This window comes from Bombus flavifrons, chromosome 10 (genome assembly GCF_040668555.2).
Source record: "Bombus flavifrons isolate JBK064 chromosome 10, iyBomFlav1_principal, whole genome shotgun sequence".
In the NCBI taxonomy this organism is placed as follows: Eukaryota; Metazoa; Arthropoda; class Insecta; order Hymenoptera; family Apidae; genus Bombus; species Bombus flavifrons.
Genome location: NC_138451.1, coordinates 3,036,574 through 3,055,567, shown reverse-complemented (window position 1 = coordinate 3,055,567; position 18,994 = coordinate 3,036,574). Strand labels below are relative to the sequence as shown.

At 32.0% G+C, this 18,994-nt stretch overlaps 7 protein-coding genes across 11 annotated transcripts; 1 reads left to right on the top strand and 6 right to left on the bottom strand.

Moving 5' to 3' along the window:
* Positions 1–813: 813 nt before the first annotated feature.
* On the bottom strand, positions 814–2,160 carry mRpL43 (mitochondrial ribosomal protein L43). Its single transcript, XM_069121604.1, has 4 exons — positions 1,899–2,160; positions 1,555–1,661; positions 1,268–1,473; positions 814–1,195 (listed from the first exon to the last, which is right to left on the bottom strand). The coding sequence occupies exons 1-4, from the start codon at positions 2,033–2,035 to the stop codon at positions 1,070–1,072; spliced, it is 576 nt and encodes a 191-aa protein (XP_068977705.1). The 5' UTR covers positions 2,036–2,160; the 3' UTR covers positions 814–1,069.
* A 386-nt stretch (positions 2,161–2,546) lies between these two features.
* LOC138183994 (uncharacterized) lies at positions 2,547–6,183 on the top strand. Of its 2 annotated transcripts, XM_069121599.1 has the most exons (6): positions 2,547–3,670; positions 3,765–4,081; positions 4,239–4,673; positions 4,748–4,945; positions 5,012–5,321; positions 5,392–6,183. In XM_069121599.1, exons 1-6 carry the CDS (start codon positions 3,652–3,654, stop codon positions 5,709–5,711), a joined length of 1,599 nt encoding a protein of 532 aa, XP_068977700.1. In that variant the 5' UTR covers positions 2,547–3,651; the 3' UTR covers positions 5,712–6,183. The 2 variants fall into 2 exon arrangements, with proteins under 2 accessions (XP_068977700.1, XP_068977701.1); XM_069121600.1 differs by lacking the exon at positions 2,547–3,670 and having other exon boundaries at positions 3,929–4,115.
* LOC138183996 (aldo-keto reductase family 1 member B1-like) lies at positions 5,787–7,341 on the bottom strand. The gene is made up of 5 exons (XM_069121603.1): positions 7,156–7,341; positions 6,678–6,963; positions 6,228–6,619; positions 6,000–6,151; positions 5,787–5,922 (listed from the first exon to the last, which is right to left on the bottom strand). The coding sequence occupies exons 1-5, from the start codon at positions 7,222–7,224 to the stop codon at positions 5,874–5,876; spliced, it is 948 nt and encodes a 315-aa protein (XP_068977704.1). The 5' UTR covers positions 7,225–7,341; the 3' UTR covers positions 5,787–5,873.
* Positions 7,342–8,574: 1,233 nt separating this feature from the next.
* Positions 8,575–10,793, bottom strand: LOC138183995 (aldo-keto reductase family 1 member B1-like). The gene is made up of 5 exons (XM_069121602.1): positions 10,588–10,793; positions 9,347–9,826; positions 9,044–9,250; positions 8,821–8,969; positions 8,575–8,739 (listed from the first exon to the last, which is right to left on the bottom strand). Exons 1-5 carry the CDS (start codon positions 10,660–10,662, stop codon positions 8,697–8,699), a joined length of 954 nt encoding a protein of 317 aa, XP_068977703.1. The 5' UTR covers positions 10,663–10,793; the 3' UTR covers positions 8,575–8,696.
* Positions 10,794–12,556: 1,763 nt separating this feature from the next.
* Positions 12,557–13,812, bottom strand: LOC138183987 (uncharacterized). Its single transcript, XM_069121589.1, has one exon. It carries the CDS (start codon positions 13,484–13,486, stop codon positions 12,662–12,664), a length of 825 nt encoding a protein of 274 aa, XP_068977690.1. The 5' UTR covers positions 13,487–13,812; the 3' UTR covers positions 12,557–12,661.
* Positions 13,813–13,819: 7 nt separating this feature from the next.
* LOC138184354 (uncharacterized) lies at positions 13,820–15,778 on the bottom strand. The gene is made up of 3 exons (XM_069122237.1): positions 15,731–15,778; positions 14,838–14,914; positions 13,820–14,722 (listed from the first exon to the last, which is right to left on the bottom strand). Exons 1-3 carry the CDS (start codon positions 15,776–15,778, stop codon positions 13,930–13,932), a joined length of 918 nt encoding a protein of 305 aa, XP_068978338.1. The 3' UTR covers positions 13,820–13,929.
* A 230-nt stretch (positions 15,779–16,008) lies between these two features.
* Positions 16,009–18,840, bottom strand: LOC138183985 (1,5-anhydro-D-fructose reductase). Of its 4 annotated transcripts, none has more exons than XR_011174211.1 (8): positions 18,590–18,839; positions 17,663–17,830; positions 17,468–17,584; positions 17,200–17,394; positions 16,932–17,129; positions 16,446–16,594; positions 16,250–16,354; positions 16,009–16,184 (listed from the first exon to the last, which is right to left on the bottom strand). XR_011174211.1 is itself a non-coding variant. In XM_069121587.1 (7 exons), the coding sequence occupies exons 1-7, from the start codon at positions 18,628–18,630 to the stop codon at positions 16,321–16,323; spliced, it is 891 nt and encodes a 296-aa protein (XP_068977688.1). In that variant the 5' UTR covers positions 18,631–18,840; the 3' UTR covers positions 16,009–16,320. The 4 variants fall into 4 exon arrangements, 2 of the variants coding, with proteins under 2 accessions (XP_068977688.1, XP_068977687.1); XR_011174212.1 differs by having other exon boundaries at positions 16,009–16,176; XM_069121587.1 differs by having other exon boundaries at positions 16,009–16,354; positions 18,601–18,840.
* Between the last annotated feature and the right edge of the window lie 154 nt (positions 18,841–18,994).

Sequence of the window (18,994 nt, the reverse complement as noted above, 5' to 3'; positions counted from 1 at the left end):
TGTTTGGATTTTAATTAAATTAGAAGTTATATTCTAATAACATTTTAATATTTTGTATATGTTTAATATAATAATAATTTAATGTCTTGTATTTAATATTTTTTAATTCAAATAGTGAAGATTAATTAAAATAATTGATAATTGTATGTTTCATAGAATGTGTAGAATATATTTTTATGTTTGATATACAAAGTTTGCACGTGTTAATAAAAACGCAATTAATTGCTCTAAAAAACGAACTACATTCTTAGGTTGTTGTAGAAATTAAATATTGTAATAATAATAGCATAACTTATTTAGAATGTAAAACTATTGGTCACACGTGCAAGGTAAAGGAGTCACTTAAATTGGATATGAGTTTATAGATTCATCTACTCAACAAGTTATGGCGCTATGTATAATATCACTATTCAATTTTTATACAAAAAATGTTAAGATATATTTTTATGTAGTAATGAATATATAAAGGGATATACATAAACAAAACAACAAAAGGAATATGTGGCTGTCACTGTAATTTTGACAGTAACATAAACATAGTCAACAACAGTATGAATCAATGCTTTATTATAACTCTCCTCCTATCACATATCAAAAGTATTGTGTATATATATGTGTATGTATATATATGCTAGTCAATAATATACTTCTATCAAACGAATATAAAGCACAAATGAAATTGTTATGTCATCGTGCAATCTGAATTATATATAGAGAATGTATATTTGATAATTTAAATAAGTACATTAGTTTCATGCAAAATATGATACCATATGCATGCAAAGTTTATATATACCAGTAAATAACACAAGAATATTTGTAAGCTATATATATTTATTTTACAATAGCCATAATCTTACAACGATTAAATGATTTACATGATCATTTGACATATGTACATAAAGGTTTCTATTTAGATATTAAACAAATATGTTTATTAGATTTCTTGTACTATCACATAAATATGAACAAACCAAATGTCATTTTAAAAAGCTATGGCAATATTGATTTAATGTCCAGTATATTTGATTAAAAATTTGTAATGACTAAAAATGGCTGAAACTATCATTTAATTAACACTTTTTTGAACTGGAATTTCTTCGCTAAGCTTTTCAGCTTCTTGCTGTTCTTCAAATAATCTAATTAATTCTTCTGTTGCTGTTGGTTTCAATCTAATAGCTGCACCAATCTTTTTCTAAAAAATGAATAAAATATACATATATGTATAATAACAAAACATATAAGTGGGAGAAGCTTTCATATTTACATCTGGAAATTTGACTTGATTCAAAGATGGATCTTTAAAAGTGAATGGTGTCCAAGGTCCTTGAATAGAAGGAAAATCTGTATGCCATAATTTAAGTAATCTGTAATCTGAACCATTATGATATTGAGTCTTCAATAATTCCATCCATTGTATAATATCCTGTCTACTATAATCGGCAACACATATCCAATGTGTTTCTCCATTCACTATAATATACATAAATACTTCAATATTATCTTTTACCATTTAAAGTTTTTCTTAATACAATAAGTAATAAATAAACTTACAATATTCTGCTTTTATAATTGGACTTCTGTGCCTTCTTGGTTTAACATATACTACGACTCCAGGATTGTGTTTTGCATAATCAACTAAATCATGTTCCACAAAACTTCTGCATATGATAAAAATGTAATAAATATTTTTATGTAGGTACATATCTATGTACATACAACCGGCATGGGATATTGCAGGTTATGTTCCAAAAAAAAAAGATATAAACTATGTGTATTAATGCAACAATTATGACTCAAAAGAGACAGATTCAGAATTTTCGCCTGCCATTGCCTCGATACATATGTAATATAAAAATTTAATTTTAACGAAAAGGTTGGAGAAGGAATTGTCTTACCTCATTCCACGACTACCACCGTGACTTTTACAAAATTTTATAGTTATTCTTTGTAACTGACACACATAACGTCCGACACCAATGCCAAAAGGTGCACGCAAAAATCCAAATTTTTGAAATATATGTTTATTTGACATATTTGCAAATGAAAATACTCTTCACCTTCACTGATTCCACACAGTAGCGTGTTTTGATAAGCATATACATACATACACTTATGCAGACACACTTACCTACAGGCTAATCTTTTAGGAAACAAATTAAGAAACTTCTAGTGTTATATATATGTATATTAAAATAAGACTCTTTTTCATTTTGTGTTTTAATATGTTTTTTCTACATTTATTCAAATTTCTCATAAATTTTTAAATGCTTCAGTCGAAAGCGAATTTAACCTACGCAACTTCAGTATCAAAGGAAAGATCATGACATTTAACTATTGTCGAACCATCGTGGTTCAATTACATTACATTTCACGGGTGGTAAAGGGACGGGTATCATGGAAGGCAACGACGTAGGTAAAAATTCTCCTGGCCAAAGATGAACGGCATCCATGAACAGAAATCCAATGAGGATTCCATGCATAAGAGGAGCTAATATTCTTAATAATCTACTTCTTGGCGGTTTTTGTGGCCACACAAAAATTAATCGAGATCCATCTATCACAAAAAGAAGAAAAAGTTTGAATTTTTATATAATTTATACAATTATATAATTCGTGTATTTAGTTTTATATAACTTTGTGTACTAGTGGATTTAGAAAATAATAGATATGTGTGGTAGAATATGCATGGAGTTCAGAAGCTCTACTTGTGTTGCGACGGATAATAGATGATTTAACATGATGGGGACTGACGCCGGGAGGAGCACTAAATATTCCATTTCCGCTGCAAGTCTTTCTTTTTTTATAACTAAATCTGCGAGCACCACTTTGTCCATATAAGATACGATCTTCGAAATTGCGTTCGTAGTTGGCTCTAATAGAGCCTGTAATTGTACTTCCGGTGCTATCCTGAAGAGATGTGCTGGTTCCGGTCAACAAAGAATATTTATCGTCGTCCGTGTCACGACTAGTCAAATCCTCCGTTCTTCTATTAAATAAAAATTCATTTGCAAGCTAACTATTAAATTTACCATAAATTGAATTTAATTTAATTTCTTAATTTTATTAACTCTTGATTAAGTTGAGAAGCAACATTGTTATCCACTTCGATTTGCTCCAGATTTCAAACAGCGCAATATATTTTATATTTTTTCCCCAGTAAGTAAATTAAACAGATCTAATACATTTTGTACAATACGCAGGGACGTTACGTTAATGCATGTTGATTTTCGTTGCGAGTAAGATTGTCAAAAATGATTGAAGATATCAAAGAAAACATACGACCTTGTTCGATAGTTTTTTTTTAAGAATACTATCATTGCTAATTTCAATCTATGTGTTATCGGCGAGAATGGTAATTAATACGGAAATATGTTATTCAACTTGAAACTGTCAATAACAAATATATAACAAATTAATGTTCACATGTAATATCAAAATTTCAAAGATAATGTCATCAAAGATATGTCGTTGTAATTTATCAGTTTAAACGCTACGTAGCATACAAATAACGTCAGAAACGTTTAAAAAGTTTTGCATAAAAAATGATAATATTTTACTTGTGATTACAAATCTAGTGTACATATTGTCATTCAATTTTGGTCTTGAACGAAAAATTTTATTTTGGACAGAAACTACGCCTTAAGAATCATGACGTCCCGATGTAAATGTAGGTGATACTTAAAATAATTACTTCATAAATTATGTAGACAAAATATATGTTTGATAAAGCGTCGTTCGACTTTCTTTTTTTTTATTTCTAGGTCCGAAATCAGACACGAAGGCAAGCGAACATTCCTCACCCTATTTAGAAGATATCACAATGAAGATAAAGGAGCGACGTTGCGATCTTCTCGGTAGACAGAAATATTTAAAAGAAAAAATTACGACGATGGAACGATCGATTCCTGCGTTAATAGCGTACAATATGTGGATGTCGAAAAATTGCGACGACGCGCCGTACTGTAAAATTCGCAAGATTATGAAGATGTTCGCTCCTTATCCGGACCAAACTGAAAAACTTCTCGAAAGTCTAAAGAATGCTGTGAAGGATCTGAACAATGAGACCGAGGAGTTGCATGTACGGAACGATTGAAATTCAGCGTTTAATTCGGGTAAATCTTACCAACGTGCTTGAATTATCGCTACAAAATTTGTCGTTTCCTAAATGTACCTGCTCTTTTGCATTATATCTTCTTATTTTAATCGTATAATAATAAAATTCAATTTAATCCCAGGAGAAGATCATTCAAGCGGATGTTAAATTGGAAGAGACAGAAATGGAATTAGAATCTTTGGAACTTATAAATAAGGAGATGAACAACAAGTTGAAAGATTTGGAGAAAGAAGTACGGTGTCACACTAGTCCGAGTCTTCACTCGATACATTCCGAGGATTTACTTTGCTTGACGAAGATTCGTCAACTAGCTGAGGAAGAATTAAATCTAAAGAATTGTATTAAACAATTGGAAAAGAAGGAAACGCTTTTCAAGGAACATATGGATCGATTATTAACGTCTAAGGAGTATCAAAATGTTTGCACTCGAAAGAAAGTCGTTAGCTGCATTCCAGATTTAAATGGTAGCGGGAAAAGAATATGTTACGTGCCAAAAAAATGTTTATTGCATAAACAAAATGAATCAAAGAAAAAACAGGAAGGGGAAGCTGTCATCGTTAGTGAAAATTATATATTTAAAGTAGAATAATGTGATGAATTGATATATTTTTTATTTTCATATTCTTACAGCCACAAGGTGACGCAATAATTTCTACATTGAAGCAGAATATTGAAAAATTGGATCAAGAAACTGAGCCTGAACAGCCTAAGGGAGAGATCGGGAAAATGTCTTCCTGGATATCGAATTGGTGGTCAAATAACGAAAAATCGGAAGTTGCATCTCAAATGAGAAGCGCAGATACTCACACATCGTTTGTTGCGAATAATGTACAAAAATTTATTTCATCGTTATAACAAATTCTTCACTATCATTCATTTTTTGATATTTTATAGGTATTAACTGAAAAATTAACTACTGCTACAGTTAAACCCAGAACTCAGTCGCCCACTATTCAAAAAAAATCGAACGGTGAGAAAGCAAGCGATGATGAGCCAATCAAATTGTCAAAGCCCAACTCGAAGTCAGCGCAGTGTCATCGCCCTTGTTTTACTCCTCAGGATCTTGAATATGTTTTGAAAAAAACTTGTGTAGGAAAACATATTCCTCCTTGCAAAATCCCTTGCAACAAACCTATCAGAAGTTATGCTACATCTTCAAGGAAACCTTTCTACGAGCTACCACGTTATACAATGGCAGATCATGGTATGTGTACGTACAATGTAGTAGGTTCTCTAATGAGAAGGACAGAAACTAATATGAAAATAAAATACAGGTATTCGAACAGGGTGCAAACCATACGTATTACCTTGTGATCTCAGAAATCCCTGCGATATTAGAGATCCTTGTGAAATTTGTCCATCGACGCCCTGTCCACGTCTAGTTGGAAGCTGCAGGTGTAATTGCAGGGGCAAATGTGCCCGTGGGTTATCCAACGCAGCATGTAACTGTAGCGATGATCCGCTAGGTCCTTCCGGGGAATATCAACCAATTAGTTCAAAGCAGTTGGCTGAAGAGGACAGTGAGGATGAATTTTGCGAATGTTGCTCATGCGGTTGTGAAGACAGTGACGAATCATTGTGCCAGTGCACCTAACCGTAAGAGTTATTTAGTGTTCCATTTGTTATGACGTAAAGTTAGACTAAAGGGATTTCATGAAAAAAAGCGTAATAATTTAAAAAGAAATATATTTCATTATTCATGGTTTATAATATAATATTAAAATTCTGTTTATTAGTGTTGGTTTATAGAATAATATTAAAATTCTGTGTTGTAGGGGAAGTATTTGTGGTGACTAAATCTGAAACTAAATCAAACAAATAATTATGAAATGAGGAAGTTTTAAACATTATTTTTTATATTAAGCAATTTTTTAATACATACTTTTCAGGTCTTAAGCCAACTCTTTTATTACAATTCATACTATTTATTGTATCCATATCCTTTGAACTTAATTCAAAATCAAAGATATTAAAATTTTCTTGTATTCTCGATTTTGTTACTGATTTAGGAATCACTATGTGTCCACGTTGTATCTATTTAATAAATTTCTTCTTTTTTAATTTGACTTAAGAATGTGATTAAAGAGAATTTTGTCATTAAAATACATACTTGATATCGTAGTACTACTTGAGCAGGAGTTTTTTTGCATTTGGTAGCTAGCGCTGTAATTGTTGAGTCTTCTAACAGTACAGGCTCATCAACATTAAGACCTGGCTTAGCGAAAGGACAGTAAGCAGTAATCAGGACTCCTTTGGAATTGCAAAAGTCACACGTTTTTTTCTCAATTAAATACGGATGGCATTCAATCTGGTTTGTCACTGGTTTTATTGTACAGTTAGAAAGTATTCGTTCCACTTGTTGATAATTGAAGTTACTCACTCCAATGTTCTTTACAAGACCTTTCTTTACAAGATTCTCCATTGCATGCCAAGTATCGACATAATCGGTATCGTCGTTTATAGATTTACCATCAGCATCTTTAGGGAATGGATCATCACCAGCTGTAAAAAGAAATATATTTTATTTATTAATTAAGCAAAAGCAAAGATTAAAACTTACGCTTGAACCCCATTGGTGAATGCATCAGGTAAAGATCGAGATATTCAAGCCCAAGATTATTCAAAGTTTTCTTTAATGCAGGTTCGACTAGATCAGGTTGATGGTTCGTGTTCCACAATTTACTCGTGATAAAAATATCTTCCCGTTTAATAACGCCTTCTTTAATTTTTGCGGCAACTGCTGCACCGACCTCTGGTTCGTTTCCATAAACGGGGGCACAATCTAGATGCCTGTAGCCGATGTCAATGGCATCTTTAACTGCTTGTATCACTTCATTCGGCTTGGACTATTCGACATAAAAGTGTGAAATAAATTACTACAGATGAACGTAATTAAAAAATGGTTCAAATTTCGAATTTTTTAAATAATCTTGATTTAACATTATAAAAGTTACACTGATAAGTCCAAAAACATATTTAGTAAAACTTAAGCAAGAATTATGTTATAAAAAATATTGTCTTTTTAAATTGTAATGTACCTGCCAAGTACCCAAACCAAGAATGGGACAAGTATTGCCATTATTAAATTTCACGATTTGTTGTGCCATCGTTACATGTGCATTCGAAATAATACATTAATGAATTGACGCTCAGCGTTAATCGAAGCTCCTATTTATATTATATGATACCACACATTTATTGTTTTTCACACTTATAATGGCAAAAGATATGGATATATGATTGATTCTTCCTAACAGACCCAACATAATCAGAAAAATAAGGACGTATATTGACTGAGATTGTTGCATATATACAACTAAGACCGTATAATATGCATGACGGTAAGCGATACTTCCCTTTCCCCTGTGCTGTCTTTTTAGGTAATTTCTCAGCTCTGTGGTGTAATTCTTTATCTGGCTTTATCAGTTTATCAGAATGATTCTGACAATTTGAAGTTGCTTCGTCATATATACTATTATTTCAAGCTGTTATACACTTTTCCACCTTCCCCTTATGGGAAAAATTTTTGAGTATACCAGGTATGTAAATATGAAACCGGAATTTGCCTATAGATGGGCAGTTATCACTAAACTGCGTCATTGATGCCAAAAGTCTTTGTTGACATCTCACAAACATTTTCGACTCAGAACAATATAAGTTTCATACAACAGCATAGTTTGTAATAGCGTTGAACATGTCAAATTTTGTGCCTGGAAACTACGATTTACGGACAGCATTGATTTTCTGTTACCATTTGAAGAAAACTGCTGCAGAATCGCATCGAATGCTTGTCGAAACTTACGGTGAGCATGCTCTTGGTAAATCACAGTGCTTTGAGTAGTTTAAAAAATTCAGAAGTGGCAATTTTGACGTGAGGAACGAAGAACGTGAAAGACCACCGAAAAAGACCACCGAAAAAGACCACCGAGCTGTTAAAACCTGGCGAAACCGTTAATACTGAGCGCTACCGACAATAAATGTTCGATTTGAATCAAGCTTTGCGTGAAAAACGACCAGAATATCAAAAAAGGCAACACAAAGCAATTTTGCTTCATAATAATGCACCATTACATACAGCAAAATCGGCCAAGGAAACGATTGAAGCGTTCAGTTGGGAAATATTTTCGCACACGGCTTACTCCTCAGACTTGGCTCCATCCGATTACTATTTATTTGCATCGATGGGACACGCACTTTCTGACCAGCATTTCACTTCTTACGAAAATGTACGAAAATGGCTCGATGACTGGTTTGCCTCAAAAGAGCGACAGTTTTTTTGGCATGGCATCCACCAATTGCCAGACAGGTGGGAAAAATGAATAGCTAGCGATGGGCAATACTTCGAATAAAATATTTTTAACCATTTTCATACAATAAACGTGTATTTTCTATACAAAAATTCCGGTTTCATATTGACATACCTGGTATGATGCATGGGAAATAAATGTATACATATATTTATTAGAGTATAGTTTATTTTATACGAATTTCACTTAGAAAATGTACAGAAGGAAAAAGTATTGTAAAGATTACAATGAAAGTAGTTTGTACATATTGGTTTTTAGCTTAATTCGATTGCTTAGAATGGAATGTGGAAGGGATAGTAAGGGCTGGGCTCCGTGCTGAAAAAAATATAAATGAAAATATCAAAAGCAAATTTTATAACAATTACATTCATGAGTAAAAAATATAAAAATATTTACCCAAACATTGGACAGATCCTGCCATTGCAGTCAAAGGTATCAATGTATGCAATGTCTTCTGCGGAAAGCTTAAAGTCGAAGACTTCACTGTTTTGAGCAATTCTTGATTTTGTAACTGATTTAGGGATAACTATGTGACCACGATCCAACTGAAAGAAAAATAAAAATTTTATTATAAAGTTTACCTGTGAATATAGTTTATGAATGAAATATTAGCATATACCTGGTATCTAATAAGAACTTGAGCAGGTGTTTTATTATATTTCTTCGCAAGTTCACCTAATTTTTTATCATCTAACAATTTTGGATCATCTGGCTTAGCCCATGGTCTATCAGGCGATCCAAGGGGACTGTAGGCAGTAATAAGAATATCCTTTTGTTTGCAGAAATCAGAAAGTTTTTTTTGAGTAAGATATGGGTGGCATTCAATCTATAAATGTACAATTATATACATTATAAATGTACTATTCAATATAAAAATGCATTCATTATACATTACTATAAATTGAATGAAACTTATATTTACTTGGTTTGTAACTGGTTTGATGCTGCAGTTTTTAAGTAGCCTGTCTATTTGTTCAGAATTAAAGTTACTAACACCAATATTTTTAGCAAGTCCTTTAGATACCAAAGCTTCCATAGCTTTCCATGTATCTACATAGTCTGCATTGCTAAGAGCAGGACTATCATCAGCATTCTTTGGGAAAAGATCATCCCCCTCTTTGTATGCCATTGGCCAATGAATTAAGTAAAGATCCAAATATTCAAGACCCAAATCTGATAAAGTTTTTTTAATAGCAGGTTCAACTAAGTCTGGTCTATGGAAAGTATTCCATAATTTGCTGGTGATAAAAAGGTCCTGCCTTTTCACAATACCTTCGGTCAGCTTTGCTTTAAGAGCAGTACCTACTTCTTTTTCATTGCCATAAACATGGGCACAATCGATATGTCTATATCCGATATCAATTGCATCCTTAACAGCCTGAGTAACTTCTCCAGGTTTGGACTAAAAAATATATAAGTTATTAATTAATTGAAAAAGATAAATTACAATAACTTGTGCAATAGGTATACAAAGTAGAAATATATTTGTAGTAAAAATAAAAATCATGTTATATAATTTTATTTTCCACTTAAAGTCTTAACTGATATGATATCATTCATGCGTATTATTTTTGATAAACTTATCTTAAAATGTGTTTAAATGTGCACTTCTATTAATTGGAAATAATCGATACATGTACATATGAAGTTAAAAGTACAAAGTATAAAGATAATGAAAGTAGCATATAAAAATCTAGTTAACACAAATATAAAAAAATATAGAAAGATCCAATAGTTCTATAAATATCAATGTGATGAAAGATTGGTTTTTCAGAATATTTTTTTTGCTATTTCCATATTTGAAATTTTAATTCATTAAATGTCAGAAGACGTAGACATAGAAAACGTTATAATGCCCTTGTCATAAAAACAACTAAGGGAACCACTACATTCTAGATACAAGGGCAAACCGTTCATCCATTTGGAAAATTCGAGAACATCATAGAAACATATTACATTTTATTGATATGTCAATGTTGCAGATATCTTATACTGCAGATTTCAAATAGAAAATTATAAAAACATTGCGAATGAAATTCATTAACACGAGTTGCGCAAGAAGAAATTCGTCATATTTATCGTAAACAACTTTATCTACATTCTTCTTGAAAATAAACGATAAATTCTTTGATGTTTAATAATTATATCGGTAATAGTACTGACCTTCCATGTACCAAGTCCAAATGACGGCACTTCGTTGCCGTTGTAGAATTTCGTCATCGGTACGTTTAGAACCATTTTGATTATTTTTGATGTTTTATACGAACTTTCTTACTTGAAACACAGGGTACGTATTTAATACTGGTATTATATTTTGATATTCAATACACCGTCGCAAAGTAGTGCCGGCAGCACAATGCCGGTAAATTCGCTCAGCTCCTTTTATAAATATCCTACATTAACCCTTGTACCCTGCCCCCTTCACCGGAGGCAGACCCGTATACTCGTATATCGGAGGATGAAGATTATTGTTTTGTTTATGTTTTGTTTTATATATTTTAAAAATATATCGTGGTTAAATTATTCGAAAACCTTCGTTGGAAACAGAATATATTTCTCTTAATATCATATATTTCTTGTTACAACTTACACGTTACTAGCTAATAGCCAGCATAAAATTTGTTCTTCTAATATTAATAAAATATCTCATCCTTCTATACTGCACTTGTTTTGTAAATGTCATGTATACTTTGATTGCGGAAATTTTACACCTGAATTTTAAAATATGTATGTAAATGTATGTAAATATGTATGTAATTAATGTATCTTAATCTGCATTCTATTTTTCAGGTGCTAATATTTTGTTGCATTTGAGGTATTCACGCAATTCACGCAATTTACGCAAAGGTTATAAATTTTATAGCTAGAAATACATAAATATACATACAAAGAAGAATTTTATCTTGTGGACCCCTAAAAGTGTACTGTCCTGTTCTACGAGATTTTTCTGCGCATGCGTTTCGCAGCCTCTGGTATGTTGCGACCTTGCATAATAAAACTTATGTGTTGTATAGAGAAAGTTTTCTATGTATTTGTAATTTGAAGCGTAGTGTTGCGACTCCGATAAATTCGTTACGAGAAACGGGCCTTATGGAAAATTACAGAGTCCGTTATGAGCAGCAAGGGACAGTTCACAATCCCTTGATCACTAAGGATGAATGAATGAGTTACTCTTATAACAGAAATGGATCGTTCTCGAATATTAAATAAAATTTAAAATGTTATTGCACTTGTCGGTAAGTGGACAACTTTCTAAAATTTTTATAATTTCCAAGTACATATATCTAATCACGATCAATGATTGTATTTTTAAAATGTTTATATTCAAAGACTGGACCAATAAATAGGAAAGAATAGCATGTTGTATATTTACTTACGTATGAATATATATTTTTTCAGTATGTGAACATTGAAATACTTCAGATGTTCATAACGTTTAATTTAATTTAAAATCGATCATCGTCGTCCTTTTACACTTGTTTTTCATTCTTATTCAAATGTGCAGTAATGGTACAAACAAAAATATTATCGATATTTTCTGCTTTGTTATTGAACAATACGCATGAGCTTACGTGAATAAGCTTATTATGAGAGCGTATGAATGAACAATAAGTGTTCAAATACTTCAGTAGGAACACTTCTCAGTTGAACACGTTTAAACTCTTATCTAGCATTGAAAATTTTATTAATAGAAATATCTTATATTCTATATATATACTACTATAACTAAACATACGTGCTTATATTTAGGAGACGTACATAATTACTAAACTGAGAGAGCGTTCAAGCTCGATTATACATAGTTTTTCTGGGTATATCGCAGAAATAAAAAATACAGAACATTTGATATCACAGTATTGAAAACAGTGCCAGCTGAATTCAGCTACGTTATTACTTCGACAAATATTTCACATTTTATAAATAGAAATAAAAATTTATAAGTAGAAATAAGTAGAATAAAATGCTTCTGTTAAATAAATCACGCAACATATAGATTATATTATTTGCCATATCTTAACTTGCTAACGCATTACGGAATACATTTTTCTATCAAATAATCGGCCAAGTTAAATAGATTTACCGATCTTATAATTGATAAATGTATCGATTAGATTAATATCATGTATGTGGCATTCATGCATGTATGTGGAAAAGTAGATAACAATTTGAACAGAATAATACAGAATTCGCGCTTAACTTATAAATATATGCAAATAAAACATCATAGTGTTATTTTCTACTGATTAATTGATGTACGACACCTAAGAACGTCAGGCAAAAAATGCTTACAGCAATAATACATACAAATCGCCAGCCATCCATACCAGAGCAACCAATACAATTTGGTACAGAGATCGCTGATACAAGTATAGTACACAGACGTTTCGTAAAACTTAGGTTCCTTATTTGTATAGTTTGTTAAATTCTTCACATTATTTGTACATTCATTTTTTCTTTTATAAAGAATACAATTCATAATATCTTTTTCACAATAATCCTTTAAATTATTTTTAATCATTAAAAAATTGTCTTTTGGGTTGATCTCGTTGTTAAGTACAACGCTAATTTTTTGTTTGTATGAAAACCAATTGAACGTATTGTTTTCATCGTAGAGATAGGAAGACGTCTTTACCTTTCGGAAAATTAAGAATTTTACAATAGCCTTGACTTTTTTCTGAAGAACCACTTTGCTATATCCTTTATTTGCCGTATCCACGGCCGCATTCAGTTTAAGACGTCTGTTTCGATAATTGTTCTCTTTCTTGACAGTTTCCAATAACAATTCCAAGATTAACAAGTTGAAAAATTTGGCCTTGAAATGCATAAGGTTTTCTAGGTCGTTTTTTAAAATTTGCAAATATCTGTCGTCGAATATGTCCGTAAATTCATGGAGGCGACTTCGATCGTCGATTTTCAGGACTATATAGCTGATTATCGTCAGAATAAAATTCATTACCCTGCTTTGAATAGTTCGTCCTTCTTTTAAGACGGTTGATATTTCTTTAAGCTTCCCGTAGGATAGAAACGAACCGTTGTATTCGTTCGTATATTCCAGCATCATGGTCGTTCACGAAATCGATAATTTCAAAAATTTCGATATTATTATTCTGCTTTTGTTTCAAACTGTAATTCCGCTCGTTCAAGTTATTTTTAACACTTTTTTCCTATATGAATATTAGTCAACGGTTGGTTACGTAATCGATTCACAATTCACGTTCAAAAGAATTACTTAAAGGATAATTTAAATGAAAGTATCGTTGATTGTGCGCGATTCCAAAATGTCATCAACAAGTAATGGTGTTATTACTCTGACGATATTTTTGTTTACGTTCAGTCGGTGGAATGTTAGGAATAGACACAGTGTGAGTACATCAGACTGATATAAGTGATCATATTCATTGTAATAAACTTTATTGATCTAAATACGAACTAAACTTACAAAAGGTTCAATACATAAAAAACATAAAAAAAAGAAATATTCAATAAATAATCATAAGTGTGGACTTATATGGAGAAATTATTTTCAAAGCCAGAATCTTGAAACGGATGACTTCGAATCGGGGAAGAAGTACGATTTTTGTGCAAGCAAAGATCTTCATAAAATGTAGAGTTTCTACGTGGATTTCCGATATCGACCGTGTCCAAGTGTTCTAGAGAATTCCATGCCTTACCAAAAAAACTCTCCTCCGTTGTGTCGTCTGTCCAAATGAATTCTGCGTTGCCTTCCGCATAAGAAAGAAACGGCTCCGCTGAAATTTTCTTTTTTATCGAGGAAACGTGCTGTTCCAAAAATTCCTCTTTTACCTGCTCCTCGAGTGCCAGGAACGATTTCAACGAATTACTGATCATGTTATCCATCGAAACGAAGCGGTTAAACGAATCGTTTGCATTGTTAGTTTGGTCGATCGGTTCCACGGACGTGTTCAGTTTCTCTGATTTATCCGAATTGAATATGGAGTCTCTCATTAGAATCGGCACGTCTTCGTATTCTTTATGCTTCAACGCGATGCTGCTGAACGTAATGACATCCGGTATCGAGGACAGAGAAGTCGTTGCTCTCGTGTGGAAGGAGGAATTGCTTGGGTGTTTGCCGGCTGTTCGCGTAGTTTTAATGCTGTTTGGCGACTTATCGAAGGTTACCATGTTCTTAATCGCATTGCGGCATTCTTTCACCTTATCGAGCATTCTAGATCTCCAGGAACCACACTGAACCATCGTGGATGACGCGATGTTTGATGACGATAGCAATCTATTGCAAGTTGGTGAACTGCTTTTGTTGGAAAATTTCGCGTTCCACCTATAAAAGCCATTTAATGATCGCGTTCAATGTTCGTGGCGTTTATTTCACCGAGAAAACTGGTATTGCAAAGAAAAAAGACAACATTTCAAACACGGTAGTTTATGAAACTTACGCTTGAGCGATATGATTCATGATGTAATTTCTTCGTTCATTTAATGGCAATATAATGAATACGTGACCGGCAATGGGCTAATAACAAATAATTTCGAGGTGTCGCTTTTACCGTAACAATGATCGCTCGAAGGTCGTGCTTGAATTTACCAAACATTGCGATACGAAATTCGAGTTAGAGCATGTACCTACGTATGTGGTATATCTTGTCAGGTAAATTTTTGAAATTTATTGAAACGAAAAATCGTTGAAACCGATTAGCGAACCGATAGTGGAAAAATGTCACCGCAAAATTGTTGGGTAATATTATGATTGCGCGTAAAAGACTCTGTTTATTTGATGCGTTGAGCGGATATAGAATAAGCAATTTTGCTTATTGGTGAAGTGAATTATGCTGAAAAAGGGCTCTCGTCCACAAGAGCCTTTGCTATTTATTGGCCTTGAAGAAATCTGCTCCTAGGAGGAAGGAATTCCTAATGATTATAAGACATGGTCTTTTTCTTTTAATGGAATCTTCGTTAATCTAGGCTAGCACTACTGTAGAACTCTATAGTCTATATTACGAACTTCTCTTATTTAAAGATACGAAGCAATCAATGGAGAACAAAAAAAGGTATATTTACAGTACTTACAGAAAGTATACATCATTGTATTTATTATGCATATGAATTAATTTACATATTATAATTAATTAGCTATATTAGAGTTCTAAGCATATTAGATTTCATAGCAATTAGTAGTACCTTCATATGACTATAAAAGTTGGTACTATGAAAATGAAATGTTTTGCATGGATTTGCATTCTCATTTCGTTAGATACAATTTTCATTCAAAATACATCCTTTCAAACAACCTTCAACTTCGTTCTAGTCCGTTGATTGTATTTCCGCTTACAGTATTTTGAACGATTACAGAAACAATAATCATCACTGCGTCATCCATCCTTGAAACAGAAGTTTCCTTTTATAGTTTCGAGAATTGTTTTCATATTGATTGTACGTGCTTCGCTGCAGTGCAAAAATGTATTTGCATTGCGAGAGTCAGAAACTACCTTATTTTTTTTATTTCTGTTATTCAATGTTGTCCTAACCATTTAAATGAGTTATTAGCGATTCGCATTTTGTAACGATTCTACAAGGAAAAAAGAGAATGAAATACTTTCTGCTTGACAATTTCTTTTTTTGATGCAATTTTATTTACTCGCAGTATATACACTCTTTAATGAAGGTAATAACATTGGTTGAATGCGATTAGTCTTGTCCGTGATAGTGACCACATTATTACGGCGTATGATGTCATGTCGTCCGGAGCATCGAAATTTTCCATGGCATTCAATAAATCTAATTGACTAAATAAGGGTCAAACAAGTACCGAATTACACCGTGGGATTATGTAAGTTCAAAGGGGATATACCTTACTATTAATTTATACTGAATCTGATGAGCTATTTCCTGTCATTTTACTTGTTTGCAATGAAACTTTTATTATTCAAACGGGTAGTACTTATGCCCCTTTGCACTGTAAAAAGGAGTAGAAATAACATTACCATCTCTTTGCCGAATAACAAGAATAATTAATTTACAATTTAATGGACCATCGGGATGCTTACTCTGCAAATCGTGCAACACGTTGATGCGTGCCAAGTTTTGCTATAGAGGCCATTTCCTCATCCGTTAAGGAAAAATCAAATATATTCATATTTTCTTTCAATCGACTCGGTGTTACTGTTTTCGGAATGATAGCGATTCCTTGTTGCAACTGGAATATTTCGATGGAAAAAAATTAAATTTTATATCTGTAGATAAAGGTTAAAAAGCAAAGGATCGATTCACATATACATATATATGTAATCGTATAATGTATTTGTATGTGTAATCGTATGTGTATGTCTATTACTAAACTTATCTTTACTGTTTAATTTACTGGCGGAAATGGCCCAAATGGTAGGTTGTATTATCGTTAAACGAAATATCGAAATATATACAAAAGTAGCTATAACCGGAGAACATGAAATAGTACTCTCCACACAATATTTAAATAAGATAGTTATCTCTAAAATGATAAAAAATATTATAATTAGATATTATTTACTTACGACATATCTTAGAGCAATTTGTGCTGTCGTCTTGTTATACTTTTTAGAAACCCCTACTAACACTGGATTGTCCAAGAAAGTTGGTATTCCCGCCCTATTACCTGGTTGTCCTAGCGGTGAATATCCGGTTATCGTGATATTATGTTTTTGACAGAATTGTATCAATGGCTTTTGATCCATATTTATGCTCACTTCGACCTAATGGAAGTAATAAATTTTAAATTAATTGCGAATTAATTACACAAGTAATGCAGGGAACAATTTGTACCTGGTTATTTACAGGCAGTATCTTGGCTACAGCAAGTAAACGAGTGATCTGTTCCTGATTGAAATTACTAATTCCGATACTACGAGTTAATCCTAATCGCACGCACTCTTCCATCCCTTTCCATGTTTCGAGGTAGTCAGTATCTGACATCAAAAGTTTCCCATTTTCGTCTCTGGGCATTAAATCGTCTCCTTCCTAAAAAATACTTAGTACATTTTTTAAAATGCCCATTTAACAGGTAATTAAAACGTATTGAATTAGAACGAACCTTGAAGGCAAATGGCCAATGAACCAGATAAAGATCTACATAACTTAATCCAAGATTTTCCAAAGATTTCTTACATGTTGGAACTACGCTTGACTCTTTGTGGAAGTTATTCCAGAGCTGTAAGAAATGTTATATGAAATGTCTTCATCTCTGATAAAAAATAAAATTTAAAAGTTTTAAATAAGATTTAATTACCTTAGTTGTAATGAAAAGATCTTCCCTTTTCACAGTTCCATCCTTGATCTTCGCTTGAATCGCCTGACCAATTTCTTTCTCATTTTGATAGAAGAACGCTGTGTCTATGTGACGGTATCCTAGGTTTATTGCCTCCATTACTGCTGCTTCCACCTCTCCAGCACGGGACTGGAAAGGTACAAAATTTAATCTACTTTATTACTGCTATTACTCTCGAAATTTTATATCTCACTCTCATTTTAAGTAAACATCTAAAAAGTAAACCGTTACAACGTTTTTAGAACATCTTTATGAATAGAATCGAAAGTATAAATCACATATATCAATACCCGAACTACAGATATTTATGCAAATTTGCATTTTGTTAATATAATTATAATTAAAGAATAGAATTTCATTAGAGATTTACTTAAATTATTACTTTACTTCGCTAAATGTTATAACGAATATTTTGCTATTATGCTGTATATATATAAAGCAATTATTATTATATATATATATATATATATATATATATATATATATATAATTATTATATATATAATTATATATATATATATATATATAATTATTATATATATAATTATAATTAATTATATTACTTTATACATTATATGCATTATATGTATTTTTATGCCTTAACATTTTCTATAAACGCGTAGACATCCTTGGTTTATCAATAACAATTCCATCATATCTTTCTCAAATTTAAAGAACTTTTTAACGATAGTACAATGCGACTGCGTCGAAAATGAGTCAGAATTAAGGTGCGAGTATTTTGAATAAACGACGCAACGTGGTCAAGTGGTGCTTTGAAAAGAATTTGTTGAAACTTTTCACGTACTGATGTACGTAATCATAATGTACGATCGATATCTACTTCGATTATTGCGTCTTATCTTTAAATACGTATAAATACGTTCTTACCTGATACGTACCAAGACCAAAAGCAGGCATTTTATATCCATTGGAAAGCGTAAGAGACGGTATTTCAGCCATTACTAATTATAGATTTTAAGTAAATCGTCAAAATAGTAGATCTCGTTGGCGAATTTTTGTCAGAAAATTCCGCTGCCACTTGTAATCAAATATAAAGTGCACAATATTCTAGAAACTAACTGATTGAACTGTATCGTTGAGTCTTCTATTCATACTATTCTACTCTAAGTAAATCATTATGTAACGATAAAGATGACGCGAAACAATTCTAGCCAAGATTAGATAATTGCTCAATATTATTACGATATTTCAAAATGTTATCAAACGATTATTTTTTGTTTTCGTTAACGAAGAAGACAGCATTTATTTTGATAATAATAATATAAATTTTAT

What these genes read in the sequence shown, in the direction of transcription:
- mRpL43 (XM_069121604.1), bottom strand. Translation starts at nt 2,035, where the DNA reads ATGTCAAATAAACATATATTTCAAAAATTTGGATTTTTGCGTGCACCT. An exon ending in GGTGGTAGTCGTGGAATGAG is followed by an intron (nt 1,662 to 1,898) that starts GTAAGACAATTC and finishes TATCATATGCAG; the next exon opens with AAGTTTTGTGGAACATGATT. An exon ending in AATTATAAAAGCAGAATATT is followed by an intron (nt 1,474 to 1,554) that starts GTAAGTTTATTT and finishes TGTATATTATAG; the next exon opens with TGAATGGAGAAACACATTGG.
- LOC138183994 (XM_069121599.1), top strand. An exon ending in ATGAGACCGAGGAGTTGCAT is followed by an intron (nt 4,082 to 4,238) that starts GTACGGAACGAT and finishes ATTTAATCCCAG; the next exon opens with GAGAAGATCATTCAAGCGGA. An exon ending in CATCGTTTGTTGCGAATAAT is followed by an intron (nt 4,946 to 5,011) that starts GTACAAAAATTT and finishes GATATTTTATAG; the next exon opens with GTATTAACTGAAAAATTAAC.
- LOC138183996 (XM_069121603.1), bottom strand. Translation starts at nt 7,224, where the DNA reads ATGGCACAACAAATCGTGAAATTTAATAATGGCAATACTTGTCCCATT. An exon ending in AAGTAGTACTACGATATCAA is followed by an intron (nt 6,152 to 6,227) that starts GTATGTATTTTA and finishes TTTATTAAATAG; the next exon opens with ATACAACGTGGACACATAGT. An exon ending in GTTGGCTTAAGACCTGAAAA is followed by an intron (nt 5,923 to 5,999) that starts GTATGTATTAAA and finishes TGTTTGATTTAG; the next exon opens with TTTCAGATTTAGTCACCACA.
- LOC138183995 (XM_069121602.1), bottom strand. Translation starts at nt 10,662, where the DNA reads ATGGTTCTAAACGTACCGATGACGAAATTCTACAACGGCAACGAAGTG. An exon ending in TTGGACTTGGTACATGGAAG is followed by an intron (nt 9,827 to 10,587) that starts GTCAGTACTATT and finishes TATATTTTTTAG; the next exon opens with TCCAAACCTGGAGAAGTTAC. An exon ending in AGGATCTGTCCAATGTTTGG is followed by an intron (nt 8,740 to 8,820) that starts GTAAATATTTTT and finishes TATTTTTTTCAG; the next exon opens with CACGGAGCCCAGCCCTTACT.
- LOC138183987 (XM_069121589.1), bottom strand. Translation starts at nt 13,486, where the DNA reads ATGATGCTGGAATATACGAACGAATACAACGGTTCGTTTCTATCCTAC.
- LOC138184354 (XM_069122237.1), bottom strand. Translation starts at nt 15,778, where the DNA reads ATGGATGACGCAGTGATGATTATTGTTTCTGTAATCGTTCAAAATACT. An exon ending in CTGTAATCGTTCAAAATACT is followed by an intron (nt 14,915 to 15,730) that starts GTAAGCGGAAAT and finishes ATTTGTTATTAG; the next exon opens with CCCATTGCCGGTCACGTATT. An exon ending in ATGAATCATATCGCTCAAGC is followed by an intron (nt 14,723 to 14,837) that starts GTAAGTTTCATA and finishes TGGCTTTTATAG; the next exon opens with GTGGAACGCGAAATTTTCCA.
- LOC138183985 (XM_069121586.1), bottom strand. Translation starts at nt 18,661, where the DNA reads ATGGCTGAAATACCGTCTCTTACGCTTTCCAATGGATATAAAATGCCT. An exon ending in TTGGTCTTGGTACGTATCAG is followed by an intron (nt 17,831 to 18,589) that starts GTAAGAACGTAT and finishes GTACCTTTCCAG; the next exon opens with TCCCGTGCTGGAGAGGTGGA. An exon ending in CGTGTTGCACGATTTGCAGA is followed by an intron (nt 16,355 to 16,445) that starts GTAAGCATCCCG and finishes TCCTTTTTACAG; the next exon opens with TGCAAAGGGGCATAAGTACT.